Below are 15,626 nucleotides of genomic sequence, written 5' to 3'. Positions count from 1 at the left end.
GAAAAACATTTAATGTTATAATAATATGATTTAACATTAAAAAAAATTCTATTTGCATTAATTCTGTATTGTGAGATTTGTTTTTGTGGTGAAGTAGAAATAAAACTAAAAATTTTACCTTCCACGTGGCCGCGTTTCTTCTGAAGTAGCAGAATGTGTTCTGGAACCAATTGTAGATTTCGTTCAGTGTCAACTGCTTGTCCGGCGATTCTATTATGGCCTTTGTGAAAGACATTTCGGTTTTATATTAAAATAAGACGCCAAAGAAAATATTTTTAGAAGACATGTTTCAATTTAATACCTGTCTTATGAGTGACGCATAAGTGAACGGAGGCCTAACGTCTGCGTTCTTATAAAACTCGCGGTTCCTTTGAATCTCTGCAAACACATAACGTATGCGGATTAGACAATAAAAGTTTTTTATTCTTCAGGCTCAGTACTTCCTAGAGATTGTCGTAGTGAATTGTTATATTCCATTCGCGTGATTATGTGACATAAACCGTATCATACATTATACACAGATAGTGATAGTGTCGAATTTCTTGAGAAATATTATCTTTTATAAGATTAAATTATTAGCATTTAAAATAAAATACTACAGACTAGTACATAATAACGTCTTGGTCAAAATGGCATGATATAGTAATTTATTTTTAATATAAAAATTGATAAAATAATGAATAATAAGAATAGAATTTTTTAACCCAAATCTTAACCACAGTTGAATTGTGTAGTCTTATTTATGGCAAGTAATTCAACTTTGACTATATAATCATTTTGTTCATTTATAAAAAAAAATGTTAAAAAGTTGCTATTTTTATTTATAAAGATACGTGTGTAGTAACTCTTTTACACATTATGTTATGTGTATATTTTATAAATTGTTTTAAAATACGCTTTTTTGTATATAAATGTTTATATAAACTTAACTAAATATGTACATAAAATAACCTAATTAGCAATTATATATTTATCCATTTTTTAATAAAAAATATGTCAAACTAACTGTCGGTTTCTCGCTGTCGTGAGCTACCACAGAGCTACGGATAATACGGGTAACGGACATAATCTTATTCTTGTTCAGGAAAATAAATTGTAAATGAAACATTAAAAATAATATTTTTTTTAAATAACGACATTCATTTTTAAAATAATATAATTTTATAAGAGTGCTTTTCAAATAAAGTTCCGCGGAACACTTGTGTTCCATGGACTAAAATCCGCGAAAAAACTATGAGACACATAATTTTCAAAACTTGTTTTTATTTAATAAAAAAATAATTCATATTTCAAAATATATTTTTGATGGATTGTTTTTTTTTAATTTTAATGGCATGTGTCAAATAATAGCGGTAGAGACAGAACCACACACGAAGCAATACTGTTCTTCGCCCACGACTCTTTTATATATCGAGAAAATATATTTTCTATGAAAACCCTGTTTTATTATTAATGATATGTTAGATATCAAGTATTGCCTTTATAAATATAATATATTCGCAACATAAAATATTAATAAAATTATGCACTGTTTACAAATAAAACTATATTTGTGAATTTATGTGACTCTGGTTTTTTCCATATCATTATATTTCAAAACCATTTTTTATAAATACAAATAAGAATGATATCGATTAAATGTACACATAAATAAAAACATGTTTATTATATTTTATATTTATGTATATATTTTCAATATTTGCAGCGAAGAATTTGAGTAAAAATATTTTGCTAAAGTCTGATTAATTTATTTTTATGAACTAAGCTAAAAATATTAAAGAGGTTTCGTTATATTAAACAAAAAAATAAAACATATTTTGACTAATTTAATTGGGAAACGCTGTTTGGGAAGAACTATGTTTATGTCATATATTTTCACGAAATGTCTGCATCAATATTATAAATTGGTACATATCTGTTAAAAATATAAGAAACACTATCGCGAATAAAATATTTAATATTTTAATAATTTATTCGCCAATTATTTAAAAAAAAATGTATAAATGTTTAATTATATAAAATACTATAATAATATTTGAATGGGTCATAAAAAGTACAACAATATACTGTTTGAGACTTAAATTGATAATTTTTTAATATTAATAAAATATATTTTCCATTGGTTTTATAAATAAAACTTTTAGTTGATTTTTAACGGATATAATAAAGCATCAGTTAACCTGTTTATATATAAAACAGATATATATGACGTCATAATCTTTTAGTAAATAAATTTATTAATTCCAAATATTATGGTGTAAAATTTATAAATTGGAAAATATTATAATACAAGGGGAGTTTTATAATCGAGCTGCATATAAGCGCCACATCAATTAATTCACAAGTGTAGACTTTATTTGCAGCATTTTCCGGTTTTCCATAAGATATGAACTTATGTTCATAGTCGTATTGTTTTCGGACCGTTTTTGGCTCGGATTCTCTCCGACGGTTCTCAACATTTAATTTCATTTTATTTTCTACGACGATTGAATTACGTCGTTATACAGAAAAACCCTCCTCTCCACATTAATAATACCCGAATTGACACGCAAAGCACGGACCATATTTGTTCAGGACACGCTCGGAATTATTAATTGAGCTAATGTAACTTTGCAAAGGACCTCGCGCTTCATTATTGGACCATTTCTTATCGCCGACATGAATATGATTAAAGAGTGACTTTGGTAAATATGTAACTAAGTTTTGCGGGTGTGGAATTTATTAATTAACGCGAGATTTATTTAATTTGTGGGCGAGGAGGGAGCTTCTCAGTAGCGTCTCAGCAATAATCGAGAGCTTAAAGCTTTATTCGTAGTAAAACATATTTTGGGGCGAAGTATATAAAGTAATGATTAACCCATTCTTCTCTGCGCTTACAATTTTTTTATAACATATTTATATTCTTTTATTTAGTTTGCCACAAACATAAGGCTCGAATCACATATACATTTATACGCTGATTTAAAATGAATCGTTAGTTTTTTTCTAATAATGTCACGTTAATTTTTTAAATAGTTTTAATTTATTATTGATTGAAATTTAATGGTATAATATGAGAAACATATGTATTATATAATAATAATAATATTATTATTAGTATATAAATTTACAGTAAATAAACAGTAGCGTGCAAAAAACGCAGCACTTCTATAAATCATAATGTATATAAAATACAATATATCTGTAGTCTTTAGTTATATTTCTCGAAACTTTTTATCATTCATTTAGGAGTATGTCGATTATAGCTAATCATCACTTCAATATGGGTGCAATAGATCTGGTTAAGGGCAATATAACTACCCTTGGAGAAGATTGAGTGATACTAAAAATGTGCTTACGCAATAGGCGTAAAATTGTAAAATATTTGGTAAATATGTGACAGTCATATACTTGCCAAAATATAATACTGATTGAAAGAATGTGTTTAAAACGTGTTTTGGATTTGAGTTCAAGTGGCAAAATATATAGCGAAAAATGTCTTTAAGCAATTGTGATAAATCCTGAGAGCCAAATGATATGGGAGTGCTTTTTATATTCCGGAATGGAAGGTATCCACTTCATCGAGGGAAGAATAAGGCCGGTGGATTATAACACTATCTTAGATTTTTTCCATTCCTTCAATGAAAAATCACGTGGGCTCATAAATATTACTGCATCCAATGAAAATAGTCAATAATATTTTTTTGATTAATTTAAATAATGCAGTATATATGAGATTAAAAAATAAATAAAATTAATACTTAATTGAAATAAAACAGATTATAAGAAAAAAATGTGGAAAAAATTAGACTGGCACTGTAAAAGTCTTTAATCAATTCTATGGAATACAACTCAACGAGGAAGCAAAAACTTGCCACGAAGAATTATACCACGAACTCTTTCCGTGTTTTAGCAGTTTTTATGGATAATACGTAATTAGTGTTTTTTAATGGTTATATAAGATATTAAAATATTTTTGATCACAAGATTGTTTTAGAATTTAATAATTAATTTTAAAGTTTTTTTTTTATTACAATAAATATCATTACATTTCGTATATAATATATATTTAGTTATATACGAAATATGATTATTTCAAAAGAGATTTTTCTTATTTTGCACGCTACTTTGTAGTAAAATTTGTGATCATAGAAAATAATGTACACATATACTAACAATTTTTTTTTTCAGAGTTAGGTTGAATTAGTATATTTTTTTATAAATATATAATCTCTGAATGAGTTTAAAATATAATATGTATAATAAACATTTGTATCCAAAAAACGAGTTTATATTTGTGAAAAAATTAACGACACAAATCTGCGTTTATTTTTCATATATGGATATAGCAGGTGCGGACGGTGAGATGCTTTCCTTCTCGATCGCTCGCGTGTTAAGTGACGAGAGTGAGTGAGAGATAAGAGCATGCGGTCAGCATGGCATTATCTCTCATTCACTCACGATCGAGAGGGAAAATATCTCTCCGCCCGCCCCTGCTACATAGATTATCTTATCTTTGTGGCAAAAATCGTGTTGTAACGTATAGTATTATTCACGCTGAACATATTATTTTCTATGAATCATAAGCAAACCGCATATATTTATTTTTAATATTATTTAATAAAATGCATTGGGTACGTAACTGACCCTTCGCGTTCATTAATTTGTCGCTCACCTTCTGGAGAAGATAAATAAAGATTTCTTTTACAATACATACATTAATTCAGTTCAACTATTAGACATCTACGTAAATACTGAAACATCTAAATTCTACCAAGCGAAAGCGTTTATTACCTTGCTGAACGTCGAGTCCTGCTCTTTCGAGCATGTACGGAAGACCTGAAGAAATATTTTTCATAAGATTATATATAATTTATATTTATCTTATGCGTCATAGAAAAACACATTTTCACGCTATGTTTACGCGGAAAGAACCGCAATAAACAATTATTTGCTCTTTTATGGGTTGGGCCACGTCCGTTTCGAGCTATAGCGATTTGCGGTTTCGCTCATGTTTGCTCACACTTTTTTATTTATTTCCAAATCGACACATGATTATGTAGAGGTAAATATATGTATGTTATAGTATATTATGTAAATTATGGCTAAGTTTGTTAAAATCATCAAGTTGTGCGACGTACTAAGTGAATGATGCTGACCTCCTGCTATGGAAACACCGGTCTTGTCGCTGACCCTGCGCCTGATTGGTCCCACTGGAGATGGGGCTCGAGAAGATCCTCCGGATACTGAAGATCCTGGTGAAGAAGACAATTTTCAGTCAGAAAAAATATATCTATCTAGAGTTTATTGTTCGTAATAGTGAAGCAAGTCTAACCTAAATGTGACCATAATCTGACCCGAATTATATAAATGGTCAATAGGAAATTTTGTAAAAAATCGTTCTATAAACCCGATACAATTTCACTTTTTATGTGAAGAGATGAATGACTTTGGTGCATTCGGTTCTTCTGATCGTAAGATTGATATCTCGGGAAAAGGTTTAAAAAATTATTGTATTTTTTCATGATAAAAACATATCCTTATCTCGAATTCGGTGAAAAAAAACGGATGTGATTAAAAAGATTTAAAAATATTACCGGATGTGAAAAAGAACATCGTGTGTTTTTTTTGATAAAAATTAAATTTGATCACATTGATTTTTCAACAGATATTTCCCAAACTTAAATGAGAACCCAAATTACAATTTGTCAAATCGCTAAAATATTATCATATTACGCAGGTAGCTTAAAACTTAGTAGATCAGATACTTCCATTAAAGTGAAATTTAAAGAATTAGGTAAAGCGGTAACCAAAATATCCGGCAATCGCAATCATAACGTCATACCTAAGCGAAACAGCATTTTTGTCATTACTGATAATAAAAAAACACAGATCGTCCTTGAAAAAGTGCTATTTATATAGTGTTTTTAAATGTATATATGTATCATAAAAATACATAATGAGATAAAGTATTTGGAAACAGAACGTCGTCCCTGTTTATAAATATACCGATTTATTATAAAAATAGCGGAATTTTTACTCGATATATAAATCTTCGTGAAATGCTGCGAACGTTGAGAATGAATACACCATTTATTCCTGAATTTTACAATTTAAGTATTTGTCAAAAAACACTTGAGCGACTGGAACGTACATATTAATTTGCAATTAAAGTATATTTAAGACATTTTTATCCATTTCCACTCTTGCGTTTACTATATAAACGTTTTTTTTTCAATGTATTTTTTAGTGCATTATATATCATATGATACTAGCACAATACACATGTGTTAGAAGTCGGTGACTAATAATTAGAAAATCTGGTTTCGCACAAATCACATATGGACGCTAGTGTTTTTCAATTTTTATAGCGTCTGTGAGAGCAAAATTAGTGAATATTATTTATTTATTTATTAAATCTTCCGTAGTAATCTGACAGGCGTTGGTCCAATGCGTTACAACGGGGTAAATCCGTATTAACTGATTAAGTCAATCATATATAATGGATACCTACAATTAAGTATTAAGTCTGGGAATCGGTGACATATATATTACCAATTATAAATTAGTATGTGTAATATAGTTTTTAAGCAATATATGTCACTGCATCTGGGGCCACTTTTTTATAAATAAAAATTTGAGTGCCGCTGCAGGGGATCGATCCCGAAACTTCAGAGTTACTAGTCCGAGACATTACGGACTACGCTATTCCGTCCTTAATTGTAAAATTATAATTCCGTTAATAAAAAGTTCATATGAGATTTGAATTCAGGACTTTCAAGTATTACTCACCGACTATAGCACTGGTTTAACGTTCTGGTTAAAATTAGGGTTTTCAGGCTGGTGTCTCACTACTTATAGATGTTTTTTGTGTTTTACCCCATTGTAACACATTAGGATCACGCCTGTCATGTTACAGTGAAAGATTTACAATAAATACATAAATATTTGTATAATATTTACAGTTAAATTTTATGTATTATTTGATCAATGAAATCAGAAAATTGTTATAATGTTATAATTTAGTGCTACATTAAGTTTTGTCGTACTTCTACAACATTTATTTTTTCATCGCGTTCTTTATAAATAGCTTATTTATATTCCGAGTCCTTTTTAAAACATGATCAAATTTTAATAGTATCCCGAAATTCTCATTCGTCGTAATTTTTAATGTCTTATTGTTTTATTCATTTTAATAAATAAAAACAGTTTTTGCAAAAAAAAATATAAAAAGTACTTCTACACGAAACTTTTTTTAATTACATGCTTATTTGAGTGAATTTTTACATTATTTACATATTTTTATAAAGTTTATGATACCAATATATACTACAAAATAGTTTTGTTTACTTTTAAGCGTTATTAAAAATTCTAAACCCACAAAACACATATACTTTATACCAATTTAAAATGCAATAATTTTGTTAAAAATTTAATATATTTTACTAAGCTAGTCTAATCTAAAATTTTTTTTAAATATGTAGAAAAAGATTTTTCTAATTGTATGTTATCAACCCCCAATAACACGGTAAATTGGAGACGTGCTATTTGGATGTATGTTACTTTATGCGTGAGTGAACCAAAGGAAGGATATCTCCCCATACTCGCCTGATTCGTACGTACGTATTGCAAAAAATGTATGAGTATTTTCTAGTCCCCAAACAGCACGCCCCCAAATAGCACGTCTCTAATTTATCGTGTTATCGATGAGGGGGTCTACTGTATTTGGTTTTAAAATAATTAGCACAATCTAATGAAAATGGCATAAATACAAATTTTAATACAGTTTCTTTAATCTCTATAAGACTTTAACTACAAACTATTGCATTTTAATAAAAATTGGTTTTTCAAATATTTGAATAAGATATGTTTAAGAAATTCTTTAAAATAGTCTTATATTTTTATTTGTGATAATCGGTCAGAATTAAAATATTATAATAATCACTAATTTCGATCTTTCAGACACGAAAGAAATAGATAAAACACTGGGTTTATATGAGATTCGTTACCAGGTGTTTCAGGTATTAATTAATAGCAATACCACTGTTCTATTATACTGGATAGAATAGAGAGATACTAATATAATAAAGAATATTTTTAAAATTTAAAAGAAACCAGGTGTTTCAGGTATTAATTAATGACAATACCACTGTTCTTTTATTAACACTAAACTGAAACTTTTTGCGCAAAAAATATTTTTAGAATGCTTTGTATAGTGATTTATTTCCTACTGATAAAAACACAGTAGAGAAGATATAACAATCGAGGAAATGCAGATTGCTTGAAAAAAAACATTTATGAAAAAATTATTTTTTGGTTTCAGTTATAGTTTTTTTTTTACAACAAAATAAAATTTTAAAAACTCAATAACGAATAAAGACATTGATGAAAATCCTAAGAATGTAATTTTTAAGTTAACGGTAATTATGTTGAAAAATAAGAATTCCAGAAAATAATAATGTACTTTTTTTGTTTTATTTACATACGTAAATAAAAAATGAAAAAATTTAGAATCTCAGGATTTATTTAGAATCAAAATCCACAGTTGCACTGCACATAAATATCTAATATATTATATGTAAATGTAAGCAAAGTTCAAAAAAATATTATGGAAGCGGCGCTTCCACAGCTTGTATGGACACACCGCCGCAGATTGGAATATTTATCTGAGAAAGTGACTTACCGGGTATTTGAGGCTTGTTGGCCAAAGTCGGCGGAGCATGCTGTGGATGCTGCGCGATATGCGATGCATGCTGCGTATGCGGCGGAGGCGGACCGCGCTCGTCGCGTTCTGCGCGAGCCGCGTGCAGATGACGCGTCATGGCGCGCAGTCTGTCGCGTTCTCTGCGCAACTGTAGCTCTAGCTGAGCTACGACTTGCTGCTGAACTCGCGCTTGGGCTGCTGAGCGGTCATCGAGGGCGTGAGCACCGCTAAGATGCCTTGAAAATAAAAAAAAACAATTCATATTTCATTTAGATTGAATAACTTTGATCACCACAACACTTTATTTGCTCTAAGAATGTATCACTTAAAACGAAAATATTTAGTTTTACGCATGACACCGCCTTACAGTAATAAGTCGCTAATACATTCTTAGAATAACTAGAGTTTTGCGGTATTTTTCTGTGACGAAGTCATACTAATATTGTGAAGATGTTTTTAATTTGTATGTCATGTTGACAAAAATACTCATAATTGACCGCAAGAATCATATAGTATTCGATTGTTTAAATTGAGAGTTTTTGTTTATAGTGTATGTAAACTAGATAAACATTTGGAATTACATTCTGCGTGCTTTTATAGAATATGGCAATATTTTCAAGCATTTTTTAGTATTGTTTAATGATTTTTCAAGAGGTGTAATACAATTTTATTACAAATACTCAATTATGTATAATTTAAAATATCATATATAGAAGATGTTCAATTTTTTAAATTTTTCTATTTAAATATGTAATCTAATTTGTTTATTTATGATTGTAAATACAAATTATGTTGAACATTTAATTATTGCCGATTATCAACAATTTTACTAAAAGTTTTCCTCAATTAAACCAGTATGGATATTCTTATCATAATACATACGTACTATTATATATTTATAGCATAATATATTTTTTATCAATGCTATTTGTATTTTGGACAAATATAAAAAAAAAACGTACAAAGACTATTTCCTATTAAATTTACCATAGATCATTCATTGTCAATATTCAATACAACGCAAAAGATAGAAATATAATAATAATCGAATTGATTGCAAATTGCACTAAATAAACAAATTAAATATATAATCTTTTTTAAAAATATGTATTTATATAATTTATTTAATTTAAGTATATTTATATATATTATTGATTGTAGATTATAACATAAATTACTAAAACACTGTAGTTAATGTAAGATTTTATTATAGTTCACTTCTTCATGTTATTATTATTTTATTTATAATAATAAATAAATCTTAATTATATCATGTACTTTTTTTTTCGGTGGTGAAATATTGGAGGTGAATTGTTAACAGTGAATATTTCGGATACCATATTTTTTTTTTGTTTTATTATATAGTGAAATATGTATATACAATTGGCTTTGAAATGGTTACATACATCGCAAAATATATTTCATGAACGAAAACACTATAGAATTCGGTCGTTGAGTCAAATATGCGAATTGCTCTGAGAGCGGACAAAAGTGGCGTGAAAACAAGACAAAACATTACTAAGGGGTGTTTGTCGAATTCATCCCCCATATGTATATACAATATGAGAATCGTGGTATTTTATTTGTGTTTGTGAAATTACAAAGGTTATTGCTTAAATGCGAAGAGACAATGTAAGGAGAATAATGCATAGGGTTGCATAATTTATGTATTTTGGGCGAACTAAATATATTTTTTAAACATTTAAACCTTTGAAACCCTATGAGTTAACTGTATTTTAAATAAATTGTTTGATGTTTTATGCTTTATCTTCATTGTTGATTTAAATTGGCTTAAAGAAAAACAGGGTTTTTATTATTTTTTGTTGTCCAGTCAAAATTGTGCTGACAAAACGACGCCACGTTAAAACAACGCAACGCATTTTAATAATAACAATATAAGTCACAACATATTCAAACTTGACACTGACTATCTCAACGGATCAGGCTATTGGACTTATTACTTCAAATGGGTGTAACATCAGCAGTTGCTGCTATAAAAATTCATTCATCGTATTTTTTTAATCACACCTCGTATAGATGTATATATTTATTATTACACAAATTGTACGGCTAATTCTAAAACTGTCTAAAATTGTCACAAAAAAAGTACTTAAAGATATTAACCAGTTAGTTTTAAATAATATTTTAGAATCACCAAATATATAATGTATGTACATTCAACATCCAAAAGGCAAATAAAAATCCTACGTATCGCCATTTCGTATTTAACTTCAACCTGAAAGCAGAATTAAATCTTCATGCATAAAACACACAATCCGGATCGACAAAGCCTTCGGCGACAATGGCCGTGTATGTAGCGATGGTGCAGACCGCACAATGGTTGAGCGCCCCTGGACGGAAAACGAGGCATTCGTTTGTTCCTCTTTCTCTGAGCGAAAACAAACAATATCGCGAGTTTGCCCGCGGAATCGGCGTGTTTTGTTGCAAAATCCCAAATTACTTAAGCCAAAATCGATAAAGGCATAGAGAGATATAGCTTTGCTTGAATGTGCCCCATGTTGTTGTATTTGGCATAGCTGCGAGAGCAAACAGTGCGAAATATTGACGTAATATATTATTATTGTACTGCGTTTGCTACTTGTATATTGTTTATGGTTTGGTAAACACTGGTTCTATTGGATACAGCTGCATTTGAATCGATTGACACGAGAAAGAAAATAATATGATCACTTACTTGAGGAACGCTTGAAAATCGTCGCAGAGTGCCTCACAACCAGGCCACTTGCAAACACCATGACCGAACAAGGGATGAGCTGTCTCGTCGTCTGAGTTTACTTCTGGACCTCCGGCTCCAAATACCATAGACGAAAGTAATCCTATAAATTAGTAAAATTGAGTCAAACTCCCTAAAAAAGAGGACCAATGATGTGTTAAATTAATACCATGAGCAGGAGCTGGAGGCGGTCTTGGAAGACCGTGTAATAAGTACTGTCGTTGAACTGCTTGCAGTTGCTGGACTAGTTGTTGTTGAGCTCCTAATTGAAGAGATCCTAAAAAATTTATGCTTAATATTTTTCAGACTTTCATAAGAAAATGGTAAATACCTGCTCCATCGGGGGCTCCGTGTAACGCGTGTCCTTGAAGGATGCTCAATTGAAGTTGATCTTGGAGTCTCTGCTCCATCTGACGCTTGCTTAGCTCAGAAGATAGCTAAATAAATAGATTTTAAGTCAATAACAATTGATTATGAATATAATCAATTTATTTCATACCTGCTTGTGCATGTGCTGCTGCTGCTGAAGGAATCGATGCTTCATGAGGGCCTGCAATTGTGCCGGTGCGAGTAGAGGCTGATCCAAGAGCTGCTGGACAGCATAGAGGTCAGCTGGCTGGGGAGGCGGTGGAGGCGGAGGAGACAAGGAAGATGGAGCATTCTGATGCGGGGGTGCCGACCCGCTCGTCGCTGCCGAGGGCGGCGGCGAGCGAGAGGGCGGAGAGCCTCCTGGCGAGCCACCTGTCCCTGGAGAGCCACTTTCGGACACCTAAAACAGCAGCACAAGATTTAAAACCAGCTCAAGACCTTTTACGCCAAGCAGGATCTTACAGATAGATGGTGTCTGGGAGGTGAGACGCGAGAGTCGGGTCGATCCCGTGCTCGCCGACGTCTTGGCTCTCCGGGGGACCACCTGAAAAACAGTTCCAATGTTAGATATGCTTATAAGAAAGAAGGTACGTTAAGCAAACGTACCGATCCAAGCAGCGGTCCAGGTCGAGATTCGGCGGTGGGCGTGCAGGGAGTCCCGAAGCTCGCAGCTCCGGGGATGGCTCCAACGATGTTGACTGAAATTTAAAAACCATTAAATTTAAAAATAAATATATTCTGTAAAGATAACGCTATCATCAGATTTAAAATTTATACAATCCGACTGATGGAAAATTGAAGCTTTTCAATTGGCGGTCACGTCCGTGGGCCATCGAGCTTTCGCACAATATATATGTATAGAGAAAAATTTCATTGAACCATGAATATGTAACGAAATCGTCAAATAATAAACGAGATTGAATTTCGACGAAGCGAAGACTCGGTTTATGGTTTTTTTTACTGGAACATTCATATCACTAGTGGTTGAACGCGCTTGATATAGAATAAGTATATATGGAAAGTACAAATGTACATATTATCACAGGTATACTGAAATAGTGGGGCACCCTATCTGATAAAAATATTTTTGCAGTTATTTTAATTACTTATAAATCTGTCTATAATACGTTAATACAAATATCTAAACAAAAACTGTAGGAAAATAAATGAGAATTGTCCAAAAAAACTCAGTTTTGTTTTGAGATTTATTGTGAAATTACTTAAAGAGAAACGAACGGTAAGCAGAAGTGAGACTATGAGATTTCAAAGTTCTACATAAACCGTAGCTTTCGTGAAATTCATTATTTAGTGAAGCAACATAGCTTCTACTTTTCAGATATGAGCGTATTAACCCTTTGAGCGGTATCGCCGTACATGTACGGCGATCGACCTTTCACTGGTTTGAGGTACCCTAGATATTTATACTTATATTTACATATATAACTGAAGAAATATTAAATAAAATACATTCTATTTTTAAAAATTTGATTTAGTGTAAATGATTTGTATAATATATAAAATAATATCAATAAATTAAATGAACATTACAAAAAAAATGTTTTACTTGGAATTGTCAAATTACTAAAATTGATCGTAAAATCTGTTAATCCATCGATGGATTTTGGAAACAATTTTTTGACCAGAATAATGCTTATATGCAAGAGCCGCATGAGTACCTAAATCTCAAAAATATAATTCATTCCTAAGGATTCTTTTATAAACTAAATAAAACAATATTTAAATAAAACACGTTTATATATTGATCGCAGAAATCAGATCTAAACCCAATATAGCATTTGGGGTATATTAAAGAATAAAGTTTTCCTACATGAATACTAAACGGAAAAAAAGAAGATAAAAACCTTCACATCAGTGGAGTAAGCCAAAAAACCTAACACCTTAGTTCTATTCAACTCACTATAATAATTATATAATTATGATCTCAGTCATTAATCACATATTAAGGTTTTTTATTTCTATCGTATTATAAAAGTTACTGATTATTTATTAAAATTACTGTATAATTAAGTAGCTGAATAAAATTAAATATTAGTTGTGCATATAAATGCAGTAGAAAAAATCTAATAATAAGTTGAATTCAGCTATGTATAAAAAATATAGAATGGAAAAACTATATCGAAATTATATAATTAGACATAAGTTGATAGTATGCCAAAATTGATTACATCTTTGATCTTATTTATTTATATTTATCGAATTAATAAGATATAACACGTTTTTAGATTCCACATATGTATACATGATTATGATTTATTTATTTAATAATATTATAATCATAAATAAATAAATTATTATTATAACAACAATCATAAATAACTGAAAAACAGTTTTCTATACTTCATACTCATTTGCAATTATTATTATTATGGCACATAATTAAAAACTGAGGAATTAAAAATGAGTTTTTTCAGATTTGAAATAATTTTAAATATTTTTTAAATAATTTTGGTATGTTTAAATTAAGTATGATTTTTAATTTTGAATACAATATATTAATTAACGATTGATTTTAATTGATTCTGTACATTTTTTTGACAAAAAATGGAACTAACGATGATTAAAATTTGGTCTGTATTTATTGAATCAGTATTTTAATTTAATTTTAGTCAGTTATTTAATTAAACGGTCAGTAAATTAAATAAACGATTGATATCTGTAATTATTCAAGGCTCTGTTTAATTAAATGGTAAGTTATATTTCTATGAAATGTTATTATTTTAACAGTGCAAAAAATAATATACAATATTTTTGTACAAAAATAACATACCACAAATGTATAAATACATTGAGCGGTATTGATGGAAAAATATAGTTTTGAGCTTTACTGGCCGTTTATCAAAATTAATAAGTATTTCCTAACCTTATAATAATAATTTTACTGACCGTTTTATTTTAAAGCTACTGACCAAAATTTGTTGCCGTCAATAACTCTTTGGTTTATAATACTTTGTAGCATATCTCTGTAGCATATCTCTGTTTAATTAATTTATTTTTATTAATAATATAATTGATTGCCCATTAAATGTACTTATTTGTAATGACAAATATATTTTTTTTGCAAATAAAAATTTATTATATAAAAGTAATGATGTGATAATAGTATCTTATATATAATTGTATAAATATATTCTGCCCAATATTTTTGTATTTTTTACCCTAAGATTTCCAAAAAATATTACGATATAAGCGACACGAAGTCAAACATTTTGTTTTGTATAATTTAAGTTTCTTCGGAAAATGCCAAGACGGACTATGCTATAAAAAATATTATTTCGATCCAGAGAGAGATGAGTAAGATAATGTAGTGAAAAAGTAAGAATTATTATATTTATTTATGACTGTTTGTACTGGAACTGATGATAGAATGAAATGGTGCTTATAAGCTATGTTGTTTTTTATAGTATTTTATAGCACATATATTTTTTAATAATATATGATACTATAAATCACGATAATTATATTTTTTATAAAACATATTAATTTATAATATTTTATAAATTAGAACGTAAGATACTAAATTTATTTACTTAGATAATACACTTAAAAATATTAAATGAAATCAGTATGAGTTACTTATTAAGTCGCTCATCAGCGCCATTTTTCATAGCTCATCATGTCACTAACTCAGGTCATGATATGCGAAATGCCAGTGAGCTTTTCACGCACGAGTCAAAAACGGAAAATTCCTAAAGAACTGCATTCATTACAATACATTTGTATGTGAGTAAACACGCTCTCCCCTAAACACTTGTCACCCCAGCCGAGCGATACACAGGGCCGTATTGAACAACGTTTTTATATAATTAAAATGTTTGTATA

At 29.6% G+C, this 15,626-nt stretch overlaps 1 protein-coding gene across 10 annotated transcripts in view; it reads right to left on the bottom strand.

The window, feature by feature from the left end:
- Positions 1–15,626, bottom strand: part of FoxP (forkhead box transcription factor P) — a 96,210-nt gene that overhangs the window by 16,456 nt on the left and 64,128 nt on the right. For 5 of the 10 annotated variants that reach the window (XM_088189704.1, XM_088189707.1, XM_088189706.1 and 2 more), the window contains 10 exons: positions 12,393–12,484; positions 12,249–12,330; positions 11,917–12,186; positions 11,749–11,854; positions 11,587–11,694; positions 11,379–11,520; positions 8,663–8,919; positions 5,121–5,234; positions 302–378; positions 119–220 (listed from right to left, as the gene is read on the bottom strand). In XM_088189704.1, the coding sequence (XP_088045830.1) occupies positions 119–220; positions 302–378; positions 5,121–5,234; positions 8,663–8,919; positions 11,379–11,520; positions 11,587–11,694; positions 11,749–11,854; positions 11,917–12,186; positions 12,249–12,330; positions 12,393–12,484 (1,350 nt within the window). Of the gene's footprint in view, positions 1–118; positions 221–301; positions 379–5,120; positions 5,235–8,662; positions 8,920–11,378; positions 11,521–11,586; positions 11,695–11,748; positions 11,855–11,916; positions 12,187–12,248; positions 12,331–12,392; positions 12,503–15,626 lie in introns of those variants that run through there. The other 5 variants (XM_088189712.1, XM_088189710.1, XM_088189711.1 and 2 more) reach the window with 2 other exon arrangements.

The sequence above is a fragment of the Plectrocnemia conspersa genome, unplaced genomic scaffold (genome assembly GCF_051122295.1).
Source record: "Plectrocnemia conspersa isolate PC_06_02 unplaced genomic scaffold, ASM5112229v1 ptg000008l, whole genome shotgun sequence".
Lineage (NCBI taxonomy): Eukaryota > Metazoa > Arthropoda > Insecta > Trichoptera > Polycentropodidae > Plectrocnemia > Plectrocnemia conspersa.
This window is presented reverse-complemented; position numbering and strand designations above follow the sequence as displayed.